This window comes from Nothoprocta perdicaria, unplaced genomic scaffold, assembly GCF_003342845.1.
Source record: "Nothoprocta perdicaria isolate Ctin4 unplaced genomic scaffold, notPer1 scaffold_6, whole genome shotgun sequence".
In the NCBI taxonomy this organism is placed as follows: domain Eukaryota; kingdom Metazoa; phylum Chordata; class Aves; order Tinamiformes; family Tinamidae; genus Nothoprocta; species Nothoprocta perdicaria.
Window position 1 is genome coordinate 3,252,294 of NW_020455865.1, and position 26,795 is coordinate 3,279,088.

General features: G+C 48.7%; 2 protein-coding genes across 2 annotated transcripts; both read right to left on the minus strand.

Moving 5' to 3' along the window:
* Positions 1 to 40: 40 nt before the first annotated feature.
* Positions 41 to 8,861, minus strand: CACFD1 (calcium channel flower domain containing 1). Its single transcript, XM_026049399.1, has 5 exons — positions 8,616 to 8,861; positions 5,236 to 5,308; positions 4,250 to 4,375; positions 4,074 to 4,181; positions 41 to 3,993 (listed from the first exon to the last, which is right to left on the minus strand). Exons 1-5 carry the CDS (start codon positions 8,731 to 8,733, stop codon positions 3,903 to 3,905), a joined length of 516 nt encoding a protein of 171 aa, XP_025905184.1. The 5' UTR covers positions 8,734 to 8,861; the 3' UTR covers positions 41 to 3,902.
* Positions 8,862 to 9,806: 945 nt separating this feature from the next.
* Positions 9,807 to 26,236, minus strand: ADAMTS13 (ADAM metallopeptidase with thrombospondin type 1 motif 13). Its single transcript, XM_026049482.1, has 30 exons — positions 26,162 to 26,236; positions 25,773 to 25,839; positions 24,711 to 24,997; positions 24,331 to 24,472; positions 23,608 to 23,741; positions 22,751 to 22,834; positions 22,528 to 22,652; positions 22,248 to 22,394; positions 21,861 to 21,995; positions 21,143 to 21,293; positions 20,377 to 20,481; positions 19,766 to 19,917; positions 19,593 to 19,656; positions 18,952 to 19,078; positions 18,621 to 18,769; positions 17,484 to 17,604; positions 16,937 to 17,017; positions 16,495 to 16,676; positions 15,955 to 16,090; positions 15,444 to 15,579; positions 15,006 to 15,195; positions 14,803 to 14,920; positions 14,345 to 14,474; positions 13,925 to 14,104; positions 13,031 to 13,235; positions 12,397 to 12,709; positions 12,089 to 12,235; positions 11,455 to 11,631; positions 10,929 to 11,110; positions 9,807 to 10,650 (listed from the first exon to the last, which is right to left on the minus strand). Exons 1-30 carry the CDS (start codon positions 26,234 to 26,236, stop codon positions 10,492 to 10,494), a joined length of 4,401 nt encoding a protein of 1,466 aa, XP_025905267.1. The 3' UTR covers positions 9,807 to 10,491.
* Between the last annotated feature and the right edge of the window lie 559 nt (positions 26,237 to 26,795).

Here is a 26,795-nt window from a genome sequence, read left to right on the forward strand (position 1 = left end):
CATATCAGAGGACTCATTTAAAACAGCCAAAGACAGAGGAGGAGAGATGGGCCAAAACCAAAACCACAGAGAAATTTCAGCACTAAGCCCAACTTCTGCAGCTGAGCTCCATTTCTAGCAAGGAGTCCAGGCCTGGCTAGAACATGACTGTTTAAGTAGAACCTGATTCAAGAGATCTTGAAGCTTCTGATTCCTCCTGGCCTCCAGAAGAGCAGGATCTCCAGCAGCCCTGTCCTAGAGCATTCCCACCTCTCACGGCTACAGAGCAGGTCTTGAAATCTTCACTTACGTGAAACCTTTCCCTGAAGGCAGTAGACATGTTCCCTGAGGAAAAAAGAATAGGATGATGAACTGAGCTCCCCAGGGCTTGGTTTATAGAGGAAACGCCTGAGTATGAAATGAGGTTGGACTCTTCAGGTCCTACAAGAACCTCATTGGAACAGTATTCTCTGAGTGACCTCCTTCCTTCTCTGCAGAAAGTCTGAGGGCTTTTGCTGCAACACTTCAAGTCCCAGAAATCACAGTGGCTCTTTCCAGAGGTAGAATGGTCTTTTTATTCACTGCAAACACAGAGAATCAACTGGTGTTACAAAATCAGCTCCTGCCTAGGGCAGCAAGGCCTGGGCACACAGGATAAGGTGAACTTGCGCTCTTCTCTTCACACCCCCAGAACAGCCCTGGAGGAAAGCAGGACTTGCACGTGTCAGGGTTGTCATTTTCATGACTAAATGGGACACAGAAGGTTTCTATGCCCTATAAATGCACTTGGGGAGAAGAAGTGAACAGCCTATGTGGTAGAGTTCAGTTCTAAGCAAGCGCCTCTTTGCAGCCAGCACGCAGGTGTCTTTCCATGTATCCTGTCCACAGCTCAACATAGGCAATGCATCACCCGCTCCTGAGTTCTCATGTAGTAAAACTTCTGCCCCACTGTCCCAAGAGGCCTTCCCACAACCTGGCAAGCAGAACCTCTTCTGTAAAGACCCCTTAGATTGGCCCAAACACCATGAGCTGGGATTGGGTTGAGACTAAAAATCACTAGAGCAGGGCTATTAACTTCATTTATTCCTGTAAACCTCCAAGCACCACAAGGTGCCTCTAAACACAATCACTAACCACCATGCACTGAGAAGGGGCCTATTCACTACTGTGATATTACTACTCTAAAAGTCTTATCTCACTCCTCAAAAAGAGTCTACTGTCCACATTGGGCTGAGACCATTCATTAACTATCAGTTGGATGTAGAACGCTCTGCTAGAAAGATGCTTCCTTCACCAGGCCGCATCTGCAACGACGGCAGCAGCTGGCTTAGTTCCAACCATGATACAAAGTTCCCAAGAGATTCCCCATCCAGACATGCTCGCCCTGGTATTGCTGGATCTGCAGGAATCAGACCCCAAACATCTCTGGTTGGGCACACAGCCATCGAGCAGCTCTGGTATCCCTTAGCACTTTGGCCAACGGTGCCAGCTCTGCTCTTTCTCTCAGGACTTTGAGACTCATTTGTGACAAAGCACATCCAGAGCTCAGAGCAGAGCCTTGCACCCTGCTGACAGTGGTGGAGCTGAAGCACATTTATGAGCTTGCCTCGCTCCCCACGGTGGCAAAACCCAGCAGGACTGAACAGCTGGTGGCCAAAGGATTCCGCTTTGGGTGCTAATGGAGCAGAGCTGACCCATCCGCACTGTAATGCAACCAGGAGCATCCTCCTACCACAGAGCAGGGACAATCGGATGAAGCCAGCACAGGTCCTGCCCATTCCTGTGGTTCCTCCTTGCGGGTGGAGATCTAAGGTTATTCTACTGCCTCTGCTTTGCCCTTCATCCCCTTCCACTAAAGCTACCGTGGAACTACTCACCGCGCAAAGCGGTCACTACCAAAGACATGCACGTGCGTCAGTCTGCAAAGTTCCTCTACTAAACACTACTAAAACCCCCAAATCCCCTTGAAATCAATGCAGACACCCTGCTCGCTAGGCAGGACTCTGCAATTTACCCATCCACTAAAGATACTGCCCAGGGGCACTGCTGGCTCACAGAGCCGTTACCACCTGGGCTTTGCTACGGGCCTATCCCAGAGGTGTCCCATGGAGGGGAGGGCAGCGTATTCCTCCTGCATCACCCTATTCCCACAGGAAGCATCCAAGCTGCTTCAGGCCATGGTCCCCGTGCACACAAGGCCAATGACCCGTCTCCTCCATGCAGCAACATGGATCAGCCTGGACCTGGTGGCTCAGAAACAGCAGAGCTTTGATTCAAACAAGCTGCATCAAGGCTAACGGAGCCTATTCTGTGTCCCAGGCAAGCTGGTGCCAGAGCATCCACAGCCCAGAGACCCGGGAGAAAAAAGGTTTAGCACAAAGTGGTTCCCCAGCTCCAGCTGTAAGGGTTTGTACATGAGCATAAACCCAAGCTATGCTCCTGAGCAGTGTAAATCTTCACACTTCCATGGCCTCCACGAAAGAAACAACATGAAACACTCTATGCAGCACTGCAGGGCTGCTTTGGTGCCGGTCAACTAATGCAAATACGTTTAGGACACATATAGTGTCCAACACGACACTGCACTCACCGCATCTGCGAACTGCCCTAAGCACTGGAGTGAGCACAAACTCTCACACCCAGGAGGTACCCTCTGCTTTTTCCCCCACTTCTCTCTCCTGGAAGAAGGGAAAACAAACTGCTGTGAAGCCAGTGGCCAAAGAGAAGAGAGAAAAAGGAGCTAAAAAGGGAAACGGCCTTTCCAAAAGTCAGGAAACACTCCCAAGTGTTTCTGGGGTTCTATAGTACCTCAGTCAGAGCAGCCAAGGTTCTCCTTGGGTTTGGGGACCCCAAAGCTAAATGAAACAAGTGAAATTTTCCTCTCAACTACAGGAAACAGCTCTCCTGGGTCCAGACAGAATGAATCTCATCAATGCATTTAAATGACTAGAAATAAATTATTCTTCCTTTTCTGATCGAAAAGGACTTGGATAGAACCTGGATGAAGCAGCAAGGTGTCCTGGGCTGTAACTTGCCATCCATGTTGGAATGGTGCCCATTGCTCTGTGTCTGCAAGGGAAGGATGGGTCACCCACCCACCAAAAGCTTGCCCAGGATTAATGAAAACAACACGAGCCCAAAGGAAAAGACTGAATCTGAGAGAAGCAAAGGGCAGGACCCACACGCTATGGGACATACGGAGGGGCCTGAGAACATTACCGTTCCTCTTCAAGCTAACCTCACTTCCCTTTGCCCCCAGTAAAACAGTGAAGCATGAGAAACAGATCGTTATTAAGACAAAATTCATAGGTTTCAAGTAAATTGCAGCAACCGCCTGCAGCTGTTGGCGGCGGGAGGGGAATGTGCTTTGTAGGTACCAAGACCTGCCACAAAACTTCTGCAGCTCTTCCACAGAGCTGGTTAATGTCCTCAGGTGGGTGTTTTTGCTGGAAGTCCCGTACCATGCAGCGATGACTGCAAGGCCTGGCTTAATTCACTCCCTATTAAAACCTATTCAATGAAAGAAGATCAAGTTTAAGCATCATCAAGTATTGCTAAACCCCGGATTAGAATATCACACCCTTTGCAAAACAGTGTTGTGCTAAGGAAAGGCTGCAGGTTTAGCTGTTAAAGTAGTACTCAAAGGGGCCAGCACCTCTGCAAAAAATAAATAAAATCAAATAAATAAAGGAAAGGAGCTGAGAGTGATTTGGGTCAGGGCCAAGCTTCGAGGTGGGTGAGGAGGAAGGGGCCAGGCACAAAGACCTGGCTGCTGGTGTGAGCAGCGGGCACAACCTGCCCCAGCCCTGAGAATTCCAGTTGCTGCAGAGTCCATGGGAAAACAGGAGAGTAACGGCACGGAGAGGAGGGCAGGGCGGGTTTCCGCGTCCTCCCAGCGCGAAGCTGCCCAGAGCCGGAGCGCCTCAGAGCGCCTGTCCCTCCATGGCGCCCGCCAGCTTCTCCTCATCCACCTGCTTCTGCTGCTGGATGCGCGCGTAGGAAATGGCGTCTCCCCTGTGGAGCAAAGGGAACAGGCCTGAGTTCCGCGTGCCCGGCCCGGCCCCGGCCGCCTCCACGGGCGGCCCCCCTCTTACTTTTTGCCGAGGGCCGCGAGGCCGTAAAGGACGCCGGTGGCGAAGGCGATGGCATTGCCGAAGAGCGTGGTGAGCGTGAGGCTGAGCATGACGGGCACGGCGGCCATGCTGCAAGAGAGAGGTGGCCTGAGCGGCGCCCGCGCTGCCGTCCGCGCCCGCCGCCACCGCCACCTCACCCGCAGTAGAAGGCGGCTTTCTGCCATGGCCGCAGCCTGTCCGCCCTGGCGGCCGCCGCGTTGGCAAACTCCACGAACTGGCAGCAGAACGGCGCCTCGCACAGGAAGAGCACGAAGGCATTGAGCCTGTGGTGAGGCGGTACGGTGTCGGCACGGGGCACTGCCGCCGCCGGCCCTGCCACCCCTGCCTGCGTCTGCACGGCCGCCATCACGCACCGCCGCCCCTGCCTGCGTCTGCACGGCCGCCATCACACACCGCCACCCCTGCCTGCTCACACACATGAGCCATGGGGCTGCCCTCATCCCGCTCGTTCCCTAGCTCATAATTTTGGGGGGGTTGGGATGTTTTGGGTAGGGGCATCCCAGGATCTGCATGGCCACCATCATCCCCTCAACCACTACCTGCTCACATACCTGAATGACACAGCTGCCTGTTCCCTAGCTCAATTTTGGGGTTTTTTGGGACGTTTTGGACAGGGGTATCCCAGCATCTGCATGGCCACCATCATCCCCCACCACCACTGCCTGCTAACACCCAAGCAAGGGGGCTACCCTCATCCCGCTCATTCCCTAGCTCATAATTTTGGGAGGTTTTTGGATGTTTTGGGTAGGGGTACCCCAGCATCTCCATGGCCACCATCACCCCCCGCCACCACTACCTGCTCACACACCCAAGCGATGGGACTCCCCTCATCCTGCTCATTCCCTAACTCATAACTTTGGGATTTTTTTGGATGTTTTGGGTAGGGGCATCCCAAAATCTGCTTGGAAAGGGTGGGGAAGCGGGTAGGAATATGAATTGAATAAACCCAGTGTCTCAGGGGCCTCGTGACTGAGGTGGTAACAAGTGACACACGGGTCTCCCCTGTTCCACCCAAGCTGCTACTCAACGGGGCTGCTCAAACGCTTGCTGAATGGTGTTTAATGAACACAACCTCCCCTCCAAGCAGGGAAAAAGGGGGAAAAAAAAAGGAAACTGTACTCACATCATCCACACACCGGCGGCTATGTTCAGGGGGTTGATGGTGACACAATTCCAGAGGCCAGCGAAGGCACAGGCTGGAAAGCAAAGAGGTTTGGAGTGGCCAAGGAGACGAGTCCCTGCAGATGCTCTGGGCTCAGGGACCTTGGCCCGTTGGACAGGATTGTCCCCCCTCTCCCAGCTCCAGCACCCAGCACTGTTTCACCCTCCTGTGCTGATTTGCTATTGCTTTTATATGCAATAAGTGGCACTCTAAGGAATTACTGGTTTGTGCCACGATGAACAAGGAGGTGTTGGTGAGCACCTCCACAAGGAAAGAGTTTGGAGAAAAACCCACCTGCAGCACGGAGCAAAGCAAAGCAAACTCAGCTCTCAACCACCCGCTGCAGGTTCTGCCCAACTCAGGGCAGAACCCAGAGCTGGTTTGGGGTCTCCTCTAGCAGCAACGTAAGCGGATGCTGGATAAAGCCAGGCCTGAAATAGCTCCAGCGCTTCTGAATCCATAATGAAGAAGAGGAACCCGCTGGCTGCCTCCACGCCAAGGCCACAGGCACCTACTTCCCATCTCATTAAACTTGCAAAACGTTCCCTGCACTTGATACGGGGCCTTGTCCTCCTCCGTGCAGAGCAACTGGCTGCGGCACTACGGGAATTCAAGCCGGGAGGAGGCAGGGAGGCACCAGGAGCGGCTCCGGCCGCGGCAAACAGCCATGCGGTGCAATAACAGAGCTCTGCTGTGTATTATTGGCTCCATTCTCGCACTGCGTGATTTAGTGCCTACAGTAGGTGCAGTCTAAAGTCACCTCCCAAGCCAGTAGCATCCTGGTTTTAGGGAACAGCAAGCCGAGGTTATTTAATTAGCAGAGTAGTAAAACCAGCCCTGAAACGCAGCCACCTCTGGGGCAATTTGCTGCCTTCCTTGGCAGCGCGTTATGGGCAGAAAGGCTGAGAGCAACAGAGCAAACATGGGGGGACAGAGTGACATTTCCCAAGCAGGCACCTAGGCAACATAATACTTAAAAAAAAAATAATTAAAAAAAAAAAATCTAGTCAAAGTTTTGTTTTGTCTTTGGTTTTGGCTTGGCCTCAAAACACCACCCAACCATTCTTGACCACTAAATATCCTTGCGGGATTCCCACCAAAAAGCCCATTTACCAAGGGACTAATGACCCAGCAAGACTCAGCTGAGCAAAACCCCACGTCAGCAGGCGGGGCGCAGAGCCCAGCAGCAGGAAGGGAGGCAGAGGTTTATAAACACAGAGCACTGCGGCAGCTGCCAACAGCCACAGAGATAACCACTGGTGACCTTCAGTCTCCTTCCCCCAGCAGCCTGGCACAACCTTGTCCCATGAGGACGGGATCAGCTCCTGCAGTGGGAGCTGAAAGGGACCCCAGCTGACAGTCCAGGGACTTCCCTTTTGTTTTATTTTTGCATTGCAGAGACCTCAGAAAAGGTTTAAAACTCCAACAGTGTTTGATGGTACGTGAGCTACAGAGGACGGACACTTTTGCTGTTTGACTACTGTCCTGAGACTTTAGGCATCAGGCAGCTGTTTGCTCAGTATAACTCTGGTTTTGCTCCTGAAGTGTTTTTACAAAAGCCAGGGAATCTCACCATCCTTTTACAGAAGGGAACTCAAGGAGGAAAAGGGACTTGGCCAAGGCCACAAAGCCCACATAAGCAAGAGTCCAAAGAGGTCTCCAACCTTGGCCACCTTGTCCCCTGCTCCAGCCCTTGGAGTTTTCTATCCCAAGCATGTTGTAGGCTACAGACATCTCAAGCTGGGCAGCTCTCTGCCTCACAGCCTCCTGAGAGGAGATTGCCAGGGCTGCCGAGCAAGTTGTCCGGCTTTCCGAATCACGGTGAAGAATCTGGTTCTTCCCTCCGAAAGTTCCTTCCCCCAGACTCGCTCCACCACGCTAAACTCTCAGCTTTCCTTTGAAAAAAGTCAAGAGTTCTCAAAGCTGTGAACAAAAGCTGGGAAAATAATCCAAATATAACTCAGCTGCTTATAAACCTGAAGATAGCAGGGGAAAAATATATGTTTTTGAAGAATTGCACTGATTTTAAGCCACTCTTGAGCTGTTTTAGCACTCGAGGTTAATGGTGCGACCTACCAGCCACCCTCTCCAGCTCTTCACCCTCCATCTCGGAGTTTCAACAACATCCCTCTAGGCCACACATGGGTTAGAGCTGCAGAAGAGGGGCCAAGGCCCCGCTAGAGCCGCAGGCCGTGGGAAAGAGGCAGCGACACAAATCCCTGGAGCTGCTGCAGCTGCCGCCTTGGCCCCCGGCCACGCCAGGAGCACAGGGGCCTGGGCCGAGCATGGGGGAACAGGGCAAGTTTCACCCCTTAGGAGCAGTCCTAAGAAATCCTGTGACGCCTCTGGGGTTGCAGCAGCTAAAGCTCAAGGCAGCGAGAGCAGGGTCTGTTTTGCCAGCATGTAAACACCATGGCCTTGTGCTGGTGAGTCCCAGGTGTGGAAAGGGGGAGGAAGAGAGTGGGATCCAAGGAATTGCCACCGCAAAGGGAATAAATCAGGACGGGCTGAACTGGCTGAGATACTTCTGCTTCTCCTAGCAGGAGTCACGGACCTGGAACACAAGAAATTCTCCCCCGTGCTCTGCAGGAGGTCAGACTAAGTGGGCCTAAGGGTCCCTCCTGCTTTTAAGAGCCATTAACCTCATTGCAGAACAGCAGCATAGGACAAGCTCATTCCTGGCAACCTTGCAAAGGTTTTCCCTGAGAAAAGGAATGTCGGTGGCAGGTACTTCAGGTGCTGACTGGCCCAGCACCAACCTCCCTGAAAACACACAGCACGTACACAAAGTTCATCCTCCTCCTCCAAGAAATACAGCAAGGCCTCCTGCCTTTAACAACAGCAATAGCAAAAAGTACATTCTACTGTTCAGAAAAGGGAAAGCAAATATGTTGCAGGAGTGCTGATAGACAAATATGATGAATTGAACCCTGTGGTCTCTGTTCAAGCTCTGCTCCTGACCCTGCTGCTCCCCCAAAAACCCATCATCGAGTTCATCTGCTGCAGCCCTCCACGGGGACAGGGTCTGGCCCCTGCCCCATCGCATCCAGTGACTGTTTTACCCAGGAAGAAACCCCAGGATGAGCAGATGCTCCACAGGGACAGCCCTTCTCCCGGGTGCCAAAGTTCAGTGAGCCTAAAGCACGTCCCTTGCGTGCACCTAAAACCACCCCAGCTCCCTTCCTTACCCTGCACCTTCACAGCCTGCACCCAAGTGTAATCCAGCCCCAAGCCGTCCCTCTGTGCCCCCTGCCCATATATACGACCTTAAGGACAGGCAGACGTGAAAACTGGTGTATGATTTGGCAAGCACAGGCAGAGCAAGGGAAGGGGATACTCACACACGCCCCCGAGGAGCCCGGCCATCCTGCAGAGCCACCTGTACCACCAGGTCATGCCATCGTCAGCCGGCGCGGCCGCGGGGGCCGCTGCCTGGGACTGCTCGTCCTGCGCGCTCATGGTCCTGGGGGCTCAGGGGACAGCACCCAGCCGCACAGGAGGCCCCGCCGGGTGACACCCCCTGCCCGTGTCCCCCGTTCCGGCACGGCCCCTAAAGCCACCCCATGCGGGGTGACAATGGAGGCCGTGCAGCGGCGATGCCAGCGGCCCGGAGCAGTCTCCACGTCTGCCCGCGTGCTGCATTGTGGGTCCCCTCCTCCAGCACGCAGCGCCCTGATGTCACCGCACCGAGAGGCAGGGCCCCGCGCCTGCATATTCATCAGGGCCGCGGGGACGCGCGGGGCGCCCGCGGGCTCCACGCGGGGACGGAGGCAGGCGGCCGCTCTGGGAATGCACAAGGAAGCTGCTGCTCCGATGTCTCCTTGCAGCTGCTGCGCCGGAATCTCCTTGCAGCTGCAGGGGTGGCTGCACGGGCGGCCCTGTGCAAGCCCCAACACGGGAACCGGGCGCCAGCAGCTCGGAGCACTGCGTCACGTCCACCAAAGCACACGGGGACACAGCGTGAGACTCGCTCCTTAAAGCCACTGTTGTGGCCTGAACAGCCCAGCTCCACGGCCTGGGGCAGCACATTGTGTTTTTCTCTTACCCATCTTCACTCCCTTTTACTTCTAGTGCTGAGCTGCTGGTTTGTCTAAGGGCACAGAGACAAGTCAGCAGTAGAGCTGGGAGCAGAAACCTGCAGCTCCAGCTCCTACTGCTCCTATCCAACCACTGGTGGGTTGCGTAGTTACCCACACAGCCAGCACATGCTAGGGAGAAAGGGAAACGTGAAGTTTAAAGTGAACATGAATTTAACATGAAAACTCTTAGAAGTTCTGCCTTTGAGATAAAAGGAGGGACTGGAAGAACAGGGGTGTCCAGTCAAGTTCCAGGCCTGGAAAAGACTTCTTTAGCAGCATGTTACAACAAACCTGGACCAAAGCAGGAAGACACTTCTGAAAATGTTCAAGATATTTATATCTATATATGCACTACATATATGATTAAACCAAACTTGAGAAAATATTTGTTACTTCTCTAAAACATTCCTTCTTGCTACAACTCATAGTCACATGCAGCCTCAACAATCTCTCACTGCACAGTTCCTGTGAAGTGAAGATTTGAGCAGATTATTAGCACAGCTACTGTTGCTATCTGACTAAATACATCTCGGCACCAAGTTCACTGTTAAGAAACAGATATTTTCTCATAGTGTTTTATTTTCTCAGGGGAAAGAAGTACTTGTGTCACTGTCAAATAAGTAGTAGCAACACCACAGAAGTGGTTGCAAAGAAACTGTTTTGCCCTCATGCATTTGTCTAGTCCTTCCATCCTAATATCCTATTCTCAGGTAGGTCTCTGTCCTCACACATGAATTGATGTGTAAAACAGACCTGGGGACTTCTAAGGGGCATTTACACTTCAGGAGTGTGAGCTTAATGATTAAATCATAATCTTAGCTGCTTATGGCATAAGAGAGGCTTGTGATGGGACACTGAAAACAAGTGATCAACCCTAGGACTTAGTGTCCAAGTCACTAACTGTATTAATACCATTCTATACAGACAGAAAGCCCCTGAGGGTTATTTACTAAATGTTTGGTAGTTACATAATGTCTTTGGCATTAAGTTTATAAATATTAACTGACACCCCAAAGGCTTGGGTATATATTACTGTTTTCACTCAGTATTTAGGGAAGCAAAGGCAAAGGGCTTGAATGACTTGCATGATAGGGCAGCAATAACTAACTTGTTCCACTTGAAGTGGTCCTGGCACTTGTTATTTGGGCTTAGCAACATGATATTCAGCCCAGAAACCCGTTCTGTGTTCCTTAACGTTTTCATGAAATTCAATTTCAACTTGGCTTCCAGTTGATTCCCAGAAGAACTGTTGTTTTCCATGAAAAACCATCATCTTCATGGTGTTTACATCACGGATCTGAATAAAAATAAATATCATTATTTCATAGCACCCTACAAGTCCTGCACCCACCAAACATTAGGGTCTTGCCAATTGGTCACTTGGGGAAAAAGCTGCCCTAAATATAGCTTAGAAAAAGTAACTGAGTATCCCGATGTCTTCTGTATTCATAACTGCATTTGCAGAAGAGATCAGAATCCGACTCCCTAGGATTTTTGATATACTTTTAACTCTCTATCTGGATGAAAATCTCATGGTTAGAGATCTTCATGCTCTTCTTTAGGCTTCTGACTCACCAGGACATAGTTCGACTGCGTTTGGTTGCTGTCATGGCCCAGGTCAATGTACAGGGCGTGGATGGCGACGCGGTGCCGAGGGGCCACGTTGATGAAGGTCCGACACACGCCTTGCCTTTGACCAGAGGACTGCACAGGATAAACTATTTCACCTTGGGGACCAAACAGCTGCTTGTCACAGTCTGAGAGAAAGAAAGGGGAGCAGGAGAGAAGATGCTTTAGGAAGTTCCTAGCATCTCCAAGGAAAAAAAGTTTTAAATTTAACACATTCGTAAAAATTTCCTTAAGACTTTTCATCTGAGGACCTCCAAGCACCAGCAAACTCTACAAAAGGGTTTGTCCTTAAAATGGGTGGATAGTCCACAAATAATATTCATTCCAGCACTCCTCTAAAAATGGGTAATGAGCACCTAGAGATGAAGTAAAGCTTCCATACATTCCCACGGACAGCCATGACCTGAAGAACTCTAAGGGCCTCATCATGAGTCCCTCAATCCAAAGAATAGTGACGATTTTAGAAAGGTACCTTGGTAATATTTTTTAGTTGCCACTCTGCTGCTGTACTGAAGAATGACTCCGTTCCCTGGCATCAAAAGCCTCTGTTTCACAAGCAGGGTATTTGTTCTGGAATTGATCAGTGACAAGGGGAGCTTCCTGCAGCCCTTCCGCCACATCATGCGCCCAGAAAACAGCAGGAACTCACCTGGAATGGAGAGGAACAGAGACTAGGCTCACTTTTACTTTAAATTCAATAACTTAGTCTGAAGTCTTAAATAATTTAGGTCAGAGATTAGTCTATTTTACACAGGTCAGGAATCTAGTAATGTCTGCTTCTTGTCCCTATCGTATCAAAGTCTGTAAGGAAAACAGTCCAGTTAACCAACGTAACTTCTGATTCCAGCAAAAGGATGCGTTACAGACAGTTTATAGCAACCCATAATGGGCAGCTCCTTTAAGCCCATAAACTCCTTTATTTTGTTGATAGATATGAGATTAAAGAAGTCCAATTTTAGTTTAGTCTTCCCCAAAAAAGACTTGGTGGGACAGAAGAAGTTCGTGGCATCTCAGAGACATCACACAGGATCCGAGGCAGCAAGATCCATTCAGGGCAGCACATGGGGGATGAGGGGCAGATTTCCCAAAGGAAAAATGCCCAGCACCTGCAGTGCAGTTGAGGGAGCTCTCCAGAACGCTGACTGTTATCTCCTCCCCGAGAGGACGGCCAACGGTCACCGTGCAGTCCCTGCTCTCCACACCCGTCATGTTGATGATGCCGGTGGCTTTAAGTAAGAGCTTCCCACAGACATCTGCGCAACAGAGACAGACAAGGAACACATCCAGAAAGACCTACAGCTGCTCAAACACGGCCCTGCTCCCCTCATGGCACCACGAACAGCATGCAGCAGGGTCAGTGCAACACCGCCACACGCAGTGGCCTCCTAATTCTGTTTAGTAGCATCCTTCTCACCTCCACCACTCTCCTCTGTTGGTTCCTGAGGAAGAGGCGGCAGAGGAGACGGAAGAAGATCTAGGCCCTTATATCCTGCCCGCGTGGCAGTTACGGCAGTGGCCGGACGTGCGGCTGGTGTCACGGCGTGCAGCTCTGCTCCGTGGGGCTTGGCCACCACGGCTTGCTCGGGGCAGGGCCCCGCGGAGCAGCCACGCAGCACGATGGACTTGGGGAAGTGCCTGCAGAAGACGGGGCTCACACGCTTACGGGTCAGCGGGTTGATGCAGAAATCCTGACGGGTCTGAACACCATTCCCACATGAAGTTGAGCACTGCAGAGGAAGAAACCCACAGGCTTTTTTATGTTTTACTTAGTATGCAAAAATAAGTTCATTTATTGGCTCAGGCATGATTCAAAGTGTCTAATCTTCTATCACCGATGCCATCTTGTCACTTGGCCTCTCTGTGGTCTAGTCTTTTCAGCTCTAAGATGGAAATAACAAAGCTGGCCCTCGTTCCCAGGGGAAGCCCTCTATGTATCAGCACATGGGATTAGAGAAGTAGTGCTTCTCCCTTGTATCATTTATGAGAGCAAATGGCTACTGAACTGCTGTGCTGGACGCCCAGAATTGCACGTGGACAAGGGCCAATACCTCTGTCCATTCACTGAAGCCCCACTCATAGGAGCACATTCGGATGACACAGGGGATGCTGGTAAGGGGCTTCTCCGACGCCGGACATAAGTGATCTTCCAACAGCATCTCCTGGCCTTGGTGCATCTGAACACAGGTCACCTGCTGAACAGCTAAGCCAGGTCCACAGGTGGAGGAACAGGGGCCAACTGGGGCTGCCTTCCACCTGACAGAGGACAAGAGGGAGAAGAAAAATGAGTAAGGGATGATTCCCTTCTCTTGACTGCCTCTCACCGCAGAGGATGTCCTGTGGCTCCCTCGTCCTTCCCTCCTTCCCTGCTCTCAGCAGCTTCCTTCCCCCTTCCACACTTTGCTGCCTGTGGTACTTGCAGAGCAGACTCCGAGGCAAGGTCAGGCAGTCTGAAAAGGCCTGGAACTGGACCCAAGAGGAAGGTATGCACATTTTCCAGGAAGCCCAAAGACTGCAAATGTACATTGAGTCTTACTATAAATCCATTATGGTTTTCCCCAGAGTGATATAAACAGGTTTAACAGCAACAGCAATTTTAGCTCCCTCCAAAATACATAGCATTCTGGAAGAAGCAGATTAGAAACCGCCCTGGGGTTATTCTATCCTGAGACCACATCTGTACCATGTAAAAGGAGTTCAGATGACAGCAGCTTTCAAGCCTCATGGCAAACAAGACAGGGCAAGTTCTGCCCCATTTCTCAACCCTGAACCAGGCAAATTAATTCCACTTTTAGGTTACTGGGACATGATCCACTTCCCATTGGGAGACAAAACTTGTGCTCCTGTCTGAAGGGAACGCTAAGACCCAGGCCCCTTCCTGCATATTTACCATCACCATATTTACAACCACACTTCCTCACACATGCCGCTGTGACCATTTTGACCTTGGAGGACACGGCTCCAAATGACACGGCTCCTGCTCCTCCGGGCGAGGCAAAGCATCGCACTGGGCATCTGCTACCACCTCTTCCTCCTTGTCCCCCGTCTCCCTCGCGCAGTAGAGGACCTTGTGCATCACTCCTCCTCCACAGCTGACACTGCACGCGCCCATTTTGTACTGCCACCTACAAATAAGGCATCCATCAGCAAGTACTTCCAGCCATCATCCCTGTTTTCCATGGATTTTAAGGACAAGTCTATGGAAGTACACCCACAATTTTGTCAATACACACATACGCACTGGATAGCGTTTGAAAGATTGCTCAGTCACTCCAGTAACTGCCCATAAATCCTAAGGAACATGCACCTGGCTGTCTTAATTCTCACAGCAGTCATCCCAGATTCCTTCCCTCTAATTCCTTTACCTTGGTGGGCAGGGATGAGCATTGCAAACTTCTATCCTGCTCTCTGGCTTTGCCACTGGGTGACATTTTTCTTCTTGCGTTTCTCCTTTGGTGTCAAATGCCACACATACGTATTGTAGCCGAGTTGTACCTAAAAAAAAAGTGCTCTTACTGTATGGCACACAAAAACAAGTGTGACAGAAGTAGTGCCAGCCTCGTCTGCACGCACAAAGCACTCAACCCTCTAGCATCTTCATTCCACTCATTCCCCCCAACTCTGGATCACAGCAGGCCACAGCCAGACTTGACCTATTCCCTATCTTGGGCCAGACATTTCTGTCTCTTTGAGACTCAACAGATTTGTGACCACAGCTACATATACCCTTACATCCACAGAGGGGAAGGACTGGGTTCTTAACCAGCTTTCTAGGCTCACGCACAGCCAAGTAACATTTTCCTGCAGCATTGAAAGACCTCACCTTGACCACAGGAGACAGAACACTCTCCAGACAGAGGGCTCCAGACATACACAGGCTGATTTTCCAGCTGGATATGCCCAAACGACTCCAAAGGCTGCAGCAAGCGTGTGTCTTCCTCCTCAGGAGAGAGCAACAAGAACCAAACACACAATGGCAACTGCTTCTCCGTCTGGACCTAATCTAACCCAAGCCAAAAGACTCACTTTGTCCCAGCCTAAAGGGCAGACATTAACCACGCACGGCACAACAGAGAGGGGTTTTTCTTCTGCTGCACACAAGCTGTGGTCCACGACAGTCTCCAATGCATCACAAGACTGAACACAGGTCAGGTTCTGCTGAGCAACTCCAGTTCCACAGACAGCAGAGCACTCATCTCTTTCAGATTTCTTCCACCTAAAAAGGAAGTAATTGGATCAGCCAATATCTCACCTAAACCGTGGAGGTTTATTATTCATATTATTGACTACAAAATGACATGTAAAAATTATTGTAATTAAGAAGAGTCAGACACACACCCTTTTTTCCATCCTGCATAGTGCGAACTATACTGCAGAAATTGGATGAGCTGGCAGAGAAAGGGCAAGAGCTACTGTTTTCCAGAGTGAAAGGAGATTCAAGTCTAATCACTGCGGGACACTGACCTGTACAGACATGGACACGGTCCCATGGCACAGGGCTCCTGCTCTGAGTGGGGCTGTGGGAGCCCCAGACACTGCTGATCCTCTGTTGTTTCATTCTTTGTCTGGTCAAAGCACACGTGATCCACCAGGCGAGTCCCTAGGAATGGAAGTGCAATCAAAGGGAAAGGATGTTCTAAATCAAGTAAACAGTTGGCCTCTATTATTCCAGGAAGATGCTGTAACTGCCCTTAACCTAATTATCCACATAGAAAGTTTGGTATATTTGGGAATGCAGGCTTTCTACAAGCACACAAAAACCATATTTCTAGCATAGCTTTCTTCACGTGTTTTAAGGTGAGTCTCCTAGATGAACATCTCAGAAGAGAAGGTATTTGATGGATAACCTTGCTGCCTTTCACAAACGACTAGTTTGGAGTCATCTTTCCATTTTGACAATAGGTTATCTATCATCACTTGTTCAAGAGCCCTATTGCTGGGCTTGGTGTTTGACAGAGGAGGTTGCTGACCTCACCTTCCCCACAGGTCACAGAGCATTGCCCCTTCTGAGGAATCCACACATACGATGGGTCCTCTTTTGGCACAAAGTAGCTGAAGGTGATGTCTGGATTGGTGGCATTGCCATATTCTTTTGCATATCTTCTATAGACCTGGTGAAGGAAAAGGATGCAATCAACACACAGACCCCTATAACTAGAGACAGAGCTTAGAAGGGAAGCTGGACTCCTCTTCCATTCAGTCCTGAGCCTCAGAGCTGTGACTCTCAGCCCTTCCCAGATGCAGTGAGAATACTGAGCCTGTGAGCTCTGTGTACAGAGCACTCAAAGATCAAGCCAAGCAAGAGATCTAACTCAGCGCATCTTTATCCCATCCATTACCCAGGCCCGCAGAAAGGCTGTATGTAGCACAACCTCAACCTGTCCCAAGATAGTGTTCACCAAGGGTAATGATCATCATCTCCAGTGCTCTCGGACATGAAACCTTCTGCTCTGCAACAGAGCCACATATGTGAAGACAATCTGGTCAAATCTGACTCCTTTAAATGTTAATTTACCTGTATCTCAATTTCCTCTTGGGTTGGCCCGTCCACATGGACTTCTTCGAGGCTTGGCAAGTTGCCCTTGGTGAGAAACACTTTGTATTTGATCTGGCTGTCCTCCAGAGCAGACGGATAGGTGACATTCAATGAGATCTTTCCCTTTCCAGCAACCACATACTCGCCTTTAACTTTCACAGCTAGGAGAGCAAAAAGAGCAGTGAGGTAAAGAGATATGATGTGCTCAAAGAATCCCCTCGTGTTGGCAGCTCTAGACTCCCTAGAAACTGGTCTGATCTATATTAGACATCCCAAAAAGCATGGCTTCTACCAGCTCCCACCCGAGAGCATCCCACAAAGCGATCATCAAGCACTTTCCTCCCACATACCCTTTTCTCTCGTTTTTAGTGCATGTCTTAGCACTGCCTGGAGCCTCTCCTCTCCTTTTCACTCAACTCACCCAAATGTGTGAAGAGGGGTTTCCGATTGATAACACGGATGAAGGTACTGTTGTAAGGCAGGGACAGAAAAGTGACGTACTCTGGAAGGTTAGAAATAAGATCCAGTCACCTTCTTTTGCTTGGCATCTATTAAAAAGATGGGCATTACAGAGCATCCCTATTTCACCTTGTCGGCATACCACCCATCAGAGGACAAGCCTTATTGGACAGTAACAGAGCTTAATTGCAAGCAGAATCAAAAAGAGCTAATCAAAAACGCGTGGATGTAGTAGTGATGCCCATCAGGCTAAATTCACCCTGACCTTAGCTCTATCAGCTTGGCCTGATCAAAGTGTGGGTGAATTCCACTCCCAAAAATGTATTTTTAATGTATTTTAAATGTATTAAATGAATCCCCTGCCCTGTTTTTCATATTTCTTTTGTTTTTGCTATGTCCTCTCCTGCTAATTAGGTGTGATCACTGCAAGAGCTAGATCTGTACCAAATGCAGCAGCATCTTCTACAAACAGCATCATAATATCAAGCCTGGGGCTGAGGGCTACACACCTTTAGCTTTTCCTTCTGCATAAGATCCACTCACTTTGGTGCATGTGGTATTATCACCCCCACAGACCTTACAAGAGTCCATTGTCTTCTTGGAGTCCATCTGACCATCACACCCGAATACCTGAGCAAAGGAGAGAGTTTGTCAAGACTTGCCTATTTGAGAAGAAAACAAGTACATCAAAGCAAAACTGCCTGAATTCCTTAAACTGCCCTCTTCATTTGTAGGAAGAAGACACTTACATGTGTGTCCAATTCTACCATTGAAGAGCAGTACACAAAACTAGGGACTAAAAAGTCTTAGCAGAGTACACAAGTTCTCATTAATTGTATGCTTATGTATTTCCCCAAAAGAAGCAGTCCAGAACAGGGCCGTGAATACCCTCAGGGAAAAAAAAAAAAAAAAAAAAAGATTCAATCCTCACTCCAAGGGGTTAGACTGCTTTACCCACACCCTCTGCTGTTCACTTGCTGGAAATGCATTACCAAGCACTATGAACACTTGAAGAATCAGAAATCCACAAAATTTAACTCTATTCTGGGAACCTAAAGAAACAAAAGGCAAAAGGCAATGGGGTTCAGCACTGAGCCTTTATTAAATTACAGGTACTGAAAATCAAGTTCATCATGAAAGAATACTTTTCTCTTGTCAAAACTTAGAACAATTGTTACACTTCCATTTTGAGAGCGATTCCAACAAATCAAATCAACTTGGGGAGGTACAGTTCCCAAGTTTTACTCCTTATTTTGTCACTGACAATACATTCACATCGTGTAACCGCTCTCCAGAAGAATCAGCATTTCCCGGGGCTATTTACACTACATAAGCAGAACTGCTACTGATGTCTCTTCAACCAAAGCACAGAGCAATTGTGGCATGGATTAGGGATGAACAGCCTCCTGTACGTACTGTGCAATTAGCAGAATATCTTATCTAGAGGGCATTGGCACTGGACGCACAGACAGCACACTAGGTTAGCTGGACTACTTCCAATAAGCTAAAAAACACAAAACTCCTCTTTTGAGGAGAGCTTGCTCTTCTGTTTGGGACACAGCACGTTTCTTCCCTTGCTCCTAGATATTGACTTCTCTTGTACAGGTGACAAGTCTGAGGTTCACCCAGGGCCAGTAGTCACTTACTTTGCAGCTTCCCACGACACACAGATGGAAAGTCCCATGGTGTTCAGGGTCATCCTGCTCACATCTGGTTCCATCTATGAAACTAGCTGCACGGCTTACCATGAATTCTTTTCCCACTGCTCTGCACACGTGCTTGCATAGCAAGTCCCCTGGAGGAGGCAGATACGAAGAGACAGGAATTACTCATTCAGACACATTGTCCACTCAACAAGTAGTAATTGAAAATTGAGTAGAAATTGAAAACAGCAAAAAAGCCTTTTGATTTTACAGTACAAACAAAGCCACAGAACACCCTGCCACACAAAGACCCACACTCTCAGTCTCTCCTTACCTTTGGCAAATCCAACAGAAGTCGTCCAGGTATAAAAGGATGGCGCTCCTGCGGTGACAGCCAAAGGCTTTGAATTTGTTGCTGCACATTGCTCAGCCATGAAGTCCAGCTGGCTCATCAGACAGGCCTGCACCCCAGTGAAAAAGGCACATTTTTTTTTTTCAGAGAAGTTACTGAGCACAGAATCCCAAGTACCACCTCATACCCTAGCTAAAGGCAGCCAGCTCTGGAGCAGCACAGAATGGTTGGTAAAGAAAACACCTGCAGAACTATTGAAAATAAAGACCATCAGATCAAAGTGAAGCTGCATGATATGCAGAGAATTCTCTTCAGAAGCTTTTATCTTTAATACTTATATAAAATAAAAGGACTTAGAAGAACAGAAACAACACAAAAACACCTCTTTAAAGCAAGCTAACATTAGAGTCACTCTGCTCACTGCCTGTCCTACTAGAGACTCATACAGAAAATTCTTCATTACACATGGAAAATACTGTTAAAAACACTGTTGTTTTTAGAGCCAAAATCTTAGATCTTTCTAGAGCAATCAGCTGTGACAAGCAGGGCCCAGAAGCTCACAGCTCTCAAAGGGTTAGCATGCATTAAGCAGAAAGCTCAGAAGACATAATTAGCACCACTACCTGGGTATTGCACATCTCCACTTGGATGCCAGGTCCTTGGCATTCTTGCCCCCCAAAAGCAGGCCTGGAAGCAATAAGAAAAGAGCTCCACAGAGGCTGGTCCTTCACAAGCAAAGAGCAACACTCCCTTAGCCTAGAAGCCTTGCAAACTCCCCATATCCCCACTTCTTTACCTGGGGTTGTTGCAAAACCGCTGCCTCGTTACCACTCCCCCTCCACAGCTGCGAGAGCAGGAGGAGAAGGGGCTCCAGCTGGACCACTGCCCATGCACGACAGACAGGGGGTTCAGCTCTTCCAGAGAGCTGCACCGGCCCTTGGAGCACCACTACGACCAAGAATACACAGAATGAGCAGCAGCACCACGATGAGCACAGCAGGGTTACTGCACAAATCCCCACCTCCAGACTGCAACAGGGAAGCCAGGATGAGTGAGCTACTTTCTCACAGGTGGTTAGAAGAAAACAGTCCTATGCTTAGTTAGGACCTAACATGGGCTTTCAGTTAAAACAAAGAACTGATAAGTCATCTCAAGTTGAAAGCACAGCCTTGAAGGATGCCTTAGGTATCAGGCTGTGGGACTGCAAAGCAACTTCAGAGATGTAGACAAAACGAACATCAAGATCAGCTGGTATCAGTTTGTGCCTCGAGTGCCTGGCCTTAATTTCATGGCCAAGGACCAATGAGGCCCAGGTACCCTCCAGCTACTGACTACAGCTTGCTAGCTAATGAGCTCCATAGCCCCCATGCCCATTTCTGATCCTCAGAGCATCAGCAGCCTCCTTACCTTGTTGATTCCACACTCGGTACCATCCAGGAGGGGAACAAGAAGCCGAGTGCAGCTGGATTTGTCTCCTGGTTGCACGTGGCATGAGAGAACCTTACATATGTCCTGGTGTGGCAAGGAAAAAGGTATTCAGGAAGTCATTTGGGCTCATTAACCCCAGGCCCAAAAGCCGTTTCATTTAAATTTTGCACAACCTGAACATCTGGTTTCCCCACAGCTTCCCAACAATGTGGCAAGTTCCTTAATTTCTCCTGCTGTTGGGCAAGATTTGTGAGGCTCGCAAAAGGCCAGCTTTGCCGGATGTAACTTTAAAAATGGATCAATTTAAGCAGCTGAAGTTTCATCCAGATCAGAGCTTCCCCATTAACAAGCATATCCAGATAGCAACTATCAGCCATACTACATTCCTCAGACTTGCAAAGGTGGAGGGAAGACTGGAAGCTCCAACAAACAAGAGCTTCCCAAGAGAGGACCCAGGACTTGCCTGAATAAGCGCACAGAGAACTAGTGCTGCCAGACCCACGTTGGGACAAGAGATTTTGGTTACAATCATGGTCCAAACCTTAAACGAGAATTATGTGGACAAAGGAGGAAACGGTGGCACAGAGGAGAGCATTTTAAAAGCCTTTTGGTTTGTTCTTTACCACAAAGTCTGAGGCAGAAGAACACCTTCAGTCTCTTTATATTAGGATTCAGGGAGAGGTGACTTATCTCCAGAGCATCTCCCCACTGACCCCAGAAATACTGACAGACACTTTCTACCTACAACATTGCTGTCAGCAAAGGTGCACGCCGAGGCGACGTTCCCAAAGGCGATTTTACACTGCTCATCCGCTCCATAGTACAAACCAGGCTTCCACCCAGGGATGCCGCCCTCCATGTCCGGCAGGTCGTTCAAGCAGTTTGTTTGGCCTGTGCTGATAGAGACACAAAGATACAACCTCCCCAGCTGCGGGCAATAAGTACAGTGACATGTTTGTAAACTTCTGCTGAGCTTCATTCTGGGAGTGGGTTGTTGCTTTCCCAGACAACACATGCTGACAGGGCGCTGTGATGGATTTAGCTGCTGCAGCTAAAAATGTCACTGCCTGCAGATGCTCCCAGTTCCTTCTGCTGAGGTTACAGCAGAAACCCAGGCCTGTTTCTCAGCCAGCCAGTTCACAGTGCTTATTTAAACCCAGATGCCCTAACATTTTAAGTAAATTTTCCCAGCTGAGCTAGTATCTGCAGAGTCAAACATGACCCAGGCATGTCAGTCACTGACCAAAGTAATTTCCAGTTACTTGAAGCAAAGTCTGGTTTTAACCTCAGCAAAAGACACATGCGATAAGTAAATAGACAAACCTCAAGTAATTCACAGTTCCTTATTCTCCAAGGAACATCCCTTTTATTCCTTGTCTATCCCTTCTCTCTCCTGAGCTCCCAGCTCATGGAAATATTCCCATACAGGCACACATGTACACAGAACTGAACCCCTCACTTACCTGACGAAGGCCAGGAATTCTTCCTGGCTACACTGTGACCAGGTAAGGTCAACACTGTTGTGGTTTCCTGCTGAACCCATGATGTAGCCGCTGCTACTGCAGCGATTTCCCTCTCCATCATGGGGAATTCCAAGACTGCAACAGAAAAAACATATGTCCCGAGGAGCAGAAGCCCAGAGACTTGTTTCCAATATCTATCTTCTTGTAGAAAGAATGAACTTGCAGGAATACAAGGAATTCAACCCGAAAGTTCTGAATAACCAACAAGAAGCCCACTGTTAACACCAGCAGATACTTTTCTTTCTCCTGAACCCTTAAATTGGGAAATGGGTTTTCTTGGATAAAACAGCACCTGCATTTTGCTGCTCTGGGGCTTTGCTCACTGACCTGTGCCCGATTTCATGGGCTATGGTGACTCCCAGGTCAAAACCTGTGTCCTGGGTAATAACGCAGCTCCAGAAGGAGGAACAGACTCCACCTAAATGGGTCACTCCACGTAGCTCCTTGTTCCCATCAGGTAACTCCAGGTCAAACCTGAGGTTAGGGAGACAGACACAGGGGGAAGAGCAAAGAACCACTGCAATTAATAAAGTTAGGTCTAGAATTTCACCCAAATTTATCTGCACTTTTCCAACTCAACCTTCCCAGGGCAGGGGAGCTGCAGTACCTGGTCACATAGAGGACAACATCAGCGTGCTGGGGATCAGAGTCATTCTGGGGATTGACTTTCTTGCTCCATTCACAGACACTGATCAGCGAGGAGGTGATATTTGTTGTGATGTTGATCCCCATCTAGAGTGAAGGCACACGTCTGCACATTTCATACAGCTTTTACCAACCCTTGGAGCTGGAAACTGTTGGATAAGACTTGAAGAGTCTTTTCTGCCTACCTCTGGTTCCCTCAAAACAATCATTTGCATCAGGTGGACCCTGAAATGAACACCCAGTGAAGCATCTCTCAGCAGCTCTGCTCCCTGGTAAGGGATAAAAGGGATTCAATAAAGAAGGTACTTAGGTGATTTACACCAGCAGCTCTTAACAGCAGGGGTGTAATCATTTACACAGGTTTACACCTGGTAACCATAAGAGGCAATCAGAAAATCAATACAAAGTACAACATTAAAGCAGGTATAAAGAGATAAATGGGTTGTTTGGGAATAAGCTACCTGGAAAACAAAAATCTGTCAGTTGATGAAAACTGTTGCTAGATTTTCAGGTATTTTGAAGCAGAGATAAAAATATGTATGAAAAGCAGTTTTATTAGGTAGGAAAATGAATGCTGAATACTTTGCAGCTATCTGTACACAAAATGCATAAATGAATTCTTAATGAGAGCAAAGGGGGAAATTTAGAAAAAAAAATCTGTAATAGAAACAAAATGTTGATGTGTAAAACATAAGATTAATTTGGTTGATCTGGTTCAATACCCCTAAAGTCAGCGGGGACTGATTCAGGACTTGGGTAATAAAACTCCTGCTACTGGATCTGACATTAGCAATATATCAATGTTAGTAATGAAACAAACGGCTGTATTTTCTACACAGGCTTCAAAGCTGCAACCTCAAAGCCTCTAACACCCACTTCTATCCTTCAGCTCCTTGTATAAGGGTAAGGCTTCCCTATGGGAGCCCAGAGGCATGTCCTGCATATAGGCAGTGCTCCATTACAGGAGAAGTGACTCTGCCACGCTCCCTTGCAGGCTGCAAGCTCTCCAAGCGGGACAGCAACTCAAACAGCAGCTACTCACAATGTTGAGGTTGGTGAGAATGTACCGCTCCGTGTCCTCCTTGTGGTGTGAGTAAACGTCAGGACCTGCTACCACCATTAGCTCCAGATGTTTGACAGCTGCCTCGGCCCTCTTCTGCAGGCGAGGAGACTGCCCTGCTCAACAGCGTAAAGGGACAAGGGAATTTAAGGTGTGAGGTGACACAGAAGCTCCTACAGATCCCTTCCTTTTCCCAAAAGACTAGAAATATCCAACCACAAAGGCAATCCTCCAGACACTTATCCAGCTTTCCCACTTCTGTTGCTTTCTCTGATCTGACTGTATCCTTGATAACAAACTTCATAGTCTAGTGTGTAAAACACCACACCCATGTCAAAAACTGTCCCCAGTCAGTACCAATATCCTTCTCAGTGTGTCCTATCAGTCTTGTGAGAGCAACAAAGCCAGGACAATCAAGTAAGGATAAAAAGGTGGCCACTGCAGAAGTCATCAGCAGTGCTGGAACAGCAGAGGGGTATGAGAACATAGTTCTGTCCATTGACAGGCATTAATCTGCCCAGAAACACCTAAATGAAAACACATTATTTACATCTCCGAGAGATGAAATACATCTATCAAAGTATAATCATAGGGTTGCAGGTATAAATGTCTCCCTGGAGCTCATCTATGTAATCCCACGCCTAGAAGACAGCTTGTGAGAACAGAATGACTAGGGCTTCCTTCCCAAATGACCAGAAATGTTACCTCTTGAGGAATTCGCCCCTCTTCCAGCACTTCTAAAGATAATGTGGGGTCTGGAGAAGCCAAGGTCCTGCAGCAGGGCAACATCCTCACTTCTGACAGGTCTGATATGAAGCTTTTCCTCATCTGCAATGATGACCCCTTGCTAAAGGAGATGAAATTCCACCTCTGAGTTAATCCAAAGACATCTGCTCTCAACGGAGAACCGTGTGCCATATCCCTCCTATTTCTCCTTCTTTTAACGTTCAGATTTAGCAAACAAGTGGTTCACACATGCAGAATTTAAACACAGTCAAGACATTTATTGTTTGGGGTATCAAGTTCCTAGCGTACAAGGACTGTAAAAGCTATAAGAGAAGCTGATCACTTCAGAGCATACTCACCAGCTGCCCCTCACAGTAAGTGACTCTACACTTGGCCCCTGGAGGGTACAGTGGATTTCCACCTGCAAAGCAGTTGCCTGAGCGTTGCCTCAGCAGGCTGAAGGACGAGTTCACCATGTGATTGCTCGTGAAGGAAGCAGACAGGAGGCCACGATCCTCCAGGAACTCGAAAGCATAGAGATGTCCCCAGGCCTCAATGGAGCAGTGCTGAATCCGACACGATGACACCAGGCTGATCTGCTCTTCTTTGCAAGGGCAAGTTGGCTGAGCAACAACGAACTCAGGAACTGAAAGAAATGGAAAAAAAAAAGAAATTAAGAAATTTTACAATTCTTAAATTGCTGCAATCTTGTGGGGTCATTGTGTCAATAGTCAAAAAAAAACTTTTATAGTTAAAAAAATTTTAACTGTACTTTTATCGACTCCAAACTGAGGATAAGGCAAGCACAGAGAGTACCTGATAAGGTAATAATCAGGCTCCTGATTTATCTGCTTTATTTTTTGCTCTGACAAAGGCTGAGACAGTTTTACTTCTTCATATGCTCAATATCACTGGAGGGCAAATTGGCATAATGCAGGAACACTGCGATGAGCATTAGGTGAACTCACAACTACACAACATCTTTACATGGAAAGTCTGAAATCACATATCTTAACTCTGAACTACCACCAATATATTCCTGGAATACTAGCATCTCCATTTACTTATTAAAAAAAATAACAAATAGACTGAAAAGTGTTTTTACTCTGCAATTTCCCATTCAGATGACCTGGATTTGTCGATTTTGTAGAAAAATATCAATTAGGAGAACGAGGACTGTAACAGAAAAGTGCAAAAAGATTCATCATTAACTCCTTTAGTAGATTTTAAATACTGACCCAGTTCCTCAACTGCTTACACAGTGAAACAAGGATTACCTACATGAGTAAAATACTCTGAAATGTTAAACACTTGTCAGATCACGGTTAGGACATCAGTGTTCTTCACGTTATCAAACATGCAGGTTTGGAAATAAACTGCCAAATGTGCTCCAGAATCAAGAAGGAAGGAACTCTGCATACCATCAGAAACCGAGTTGGTGCCAAAATATGAGAAAACATCTTCTGGATCCAAAGCTCTGAGAAACTTCTGCAACAAGAAGAACAGCTTTAGAGTTTTACATTTGTTTTTTTAAAGAAAAACAAACGGATAGAAGACTATAATTTAGCTTAACCTAACCCAGAAGGAATGTCAGCAAACAATTTCACAAGCATTGATGCCAAGTCCTAATGGTTTTATTTTGCATCGAGCATATGCAGCACAATGACCACCCAGGGGAAATGGTTTTATCTCCTTGATTACTGTGGTCTGATACATTCTGGCTTGGAAAATACTGAGCTTTCCCCTTCTTCTTTCCTAGAAACAAAACGAAGCCTTCCTGGAAACTGCATTTTCTGGAGGTCAAACCTACCTCTTGGAAAGGCGACAAGCAGGAAAATCCCAGCGGGAGCACGGCGAGCACTCGGATCATCGCGTTGATGATCATGTCGGAGGGACCTCAACCAACTCCACCGAGCAAGTGCTGCCCCAAAGGGGGGATTAAAAAGTTTAGCCCGAGCATCACGTGGAGCGGAAGCGACGGGCTGGGAGTTTAAATAAACATTTAAACAAACATCGTTGCAGAGGGACCGGGAAGGGGGAGCCGGGCTGTGCCGGGACTCGCTGCGGGAACGGCTGTGGGGGCAAAGACAGTTTTTGCGCAATGTTTGCAGCTTTAGTACAGCCATGGAGATCAGCAGCAGCAGCAGGCGCCTGGGGCCCGGGGTTAGCAGCCGGATAAACAGGGAGGGAAAAGGGGCTCTGAGTTGTGCAAGCCGAGGAGGAGGCCGGCGCGGAGCCGCGGGGAAGGGGGCGCAGGGCCCGTCACGATGGGCACCCGGGGAGGCTGCAGCGGGCCTGGGGAGCCGCCGCGGGGCAGCGACCCTAACCGGGGGCTCGAGAGCTGCTGCGGGGGCTGAAGCGCTGCCCCCCAAACGCTGCTGCGGGGCTGCGCCCACCCCACGGCCCCCAAAACCACCGTGGGGCCGCGATGCCAACAGCGCCGG

Bases quoted from the DNA above. Each gene is read 5' to 3' on its own strand.
- ADAMTS13 (XM_026049482.1), bottom strand. From the start codon at position 26,236: ATGATCATCAACGCGATGATCCGAGTGCTCGCCGTGCTCCCGCTGGGA. The intron at 20,482-21,142 runs GTAGGTAGAAAG...TTGCCACACCAG, and splicing joins CCTTTGCTGACAGCAATGTT to GACATATGTAAGGTTCTCTC. The intron at 19,079-19,592 runs GTAGTGGTGCTA...ACTGGGGTGCAG, and splicing joins TGGAGATGTGCAATACCCAG to GCCTGTCTGATGAGCCAGCT.
- CACFD1 (XM_026049399.1), bottom strand. From the start codon at position 8,733: ATGAGCGCGCAGGACGAGCAGTCCCAGGCAGCGGCCCCCGCGGCCGCG. The intron at 4,376-5,235 runs GTGAGTACAGTT...GCCTCACCACAG, and splicing joins GCCGCCGGTGTGTGGATGAT to GCTCAATGCCTTCGTGCTCT. The intron at 3,994-4,073 runs GTAAGAGGGGGG...TTTGCTCCACAG, and splicing joins CTCGCGGCCCTCGGCAAAAA to GGGAGACGCCATTTCCTACG.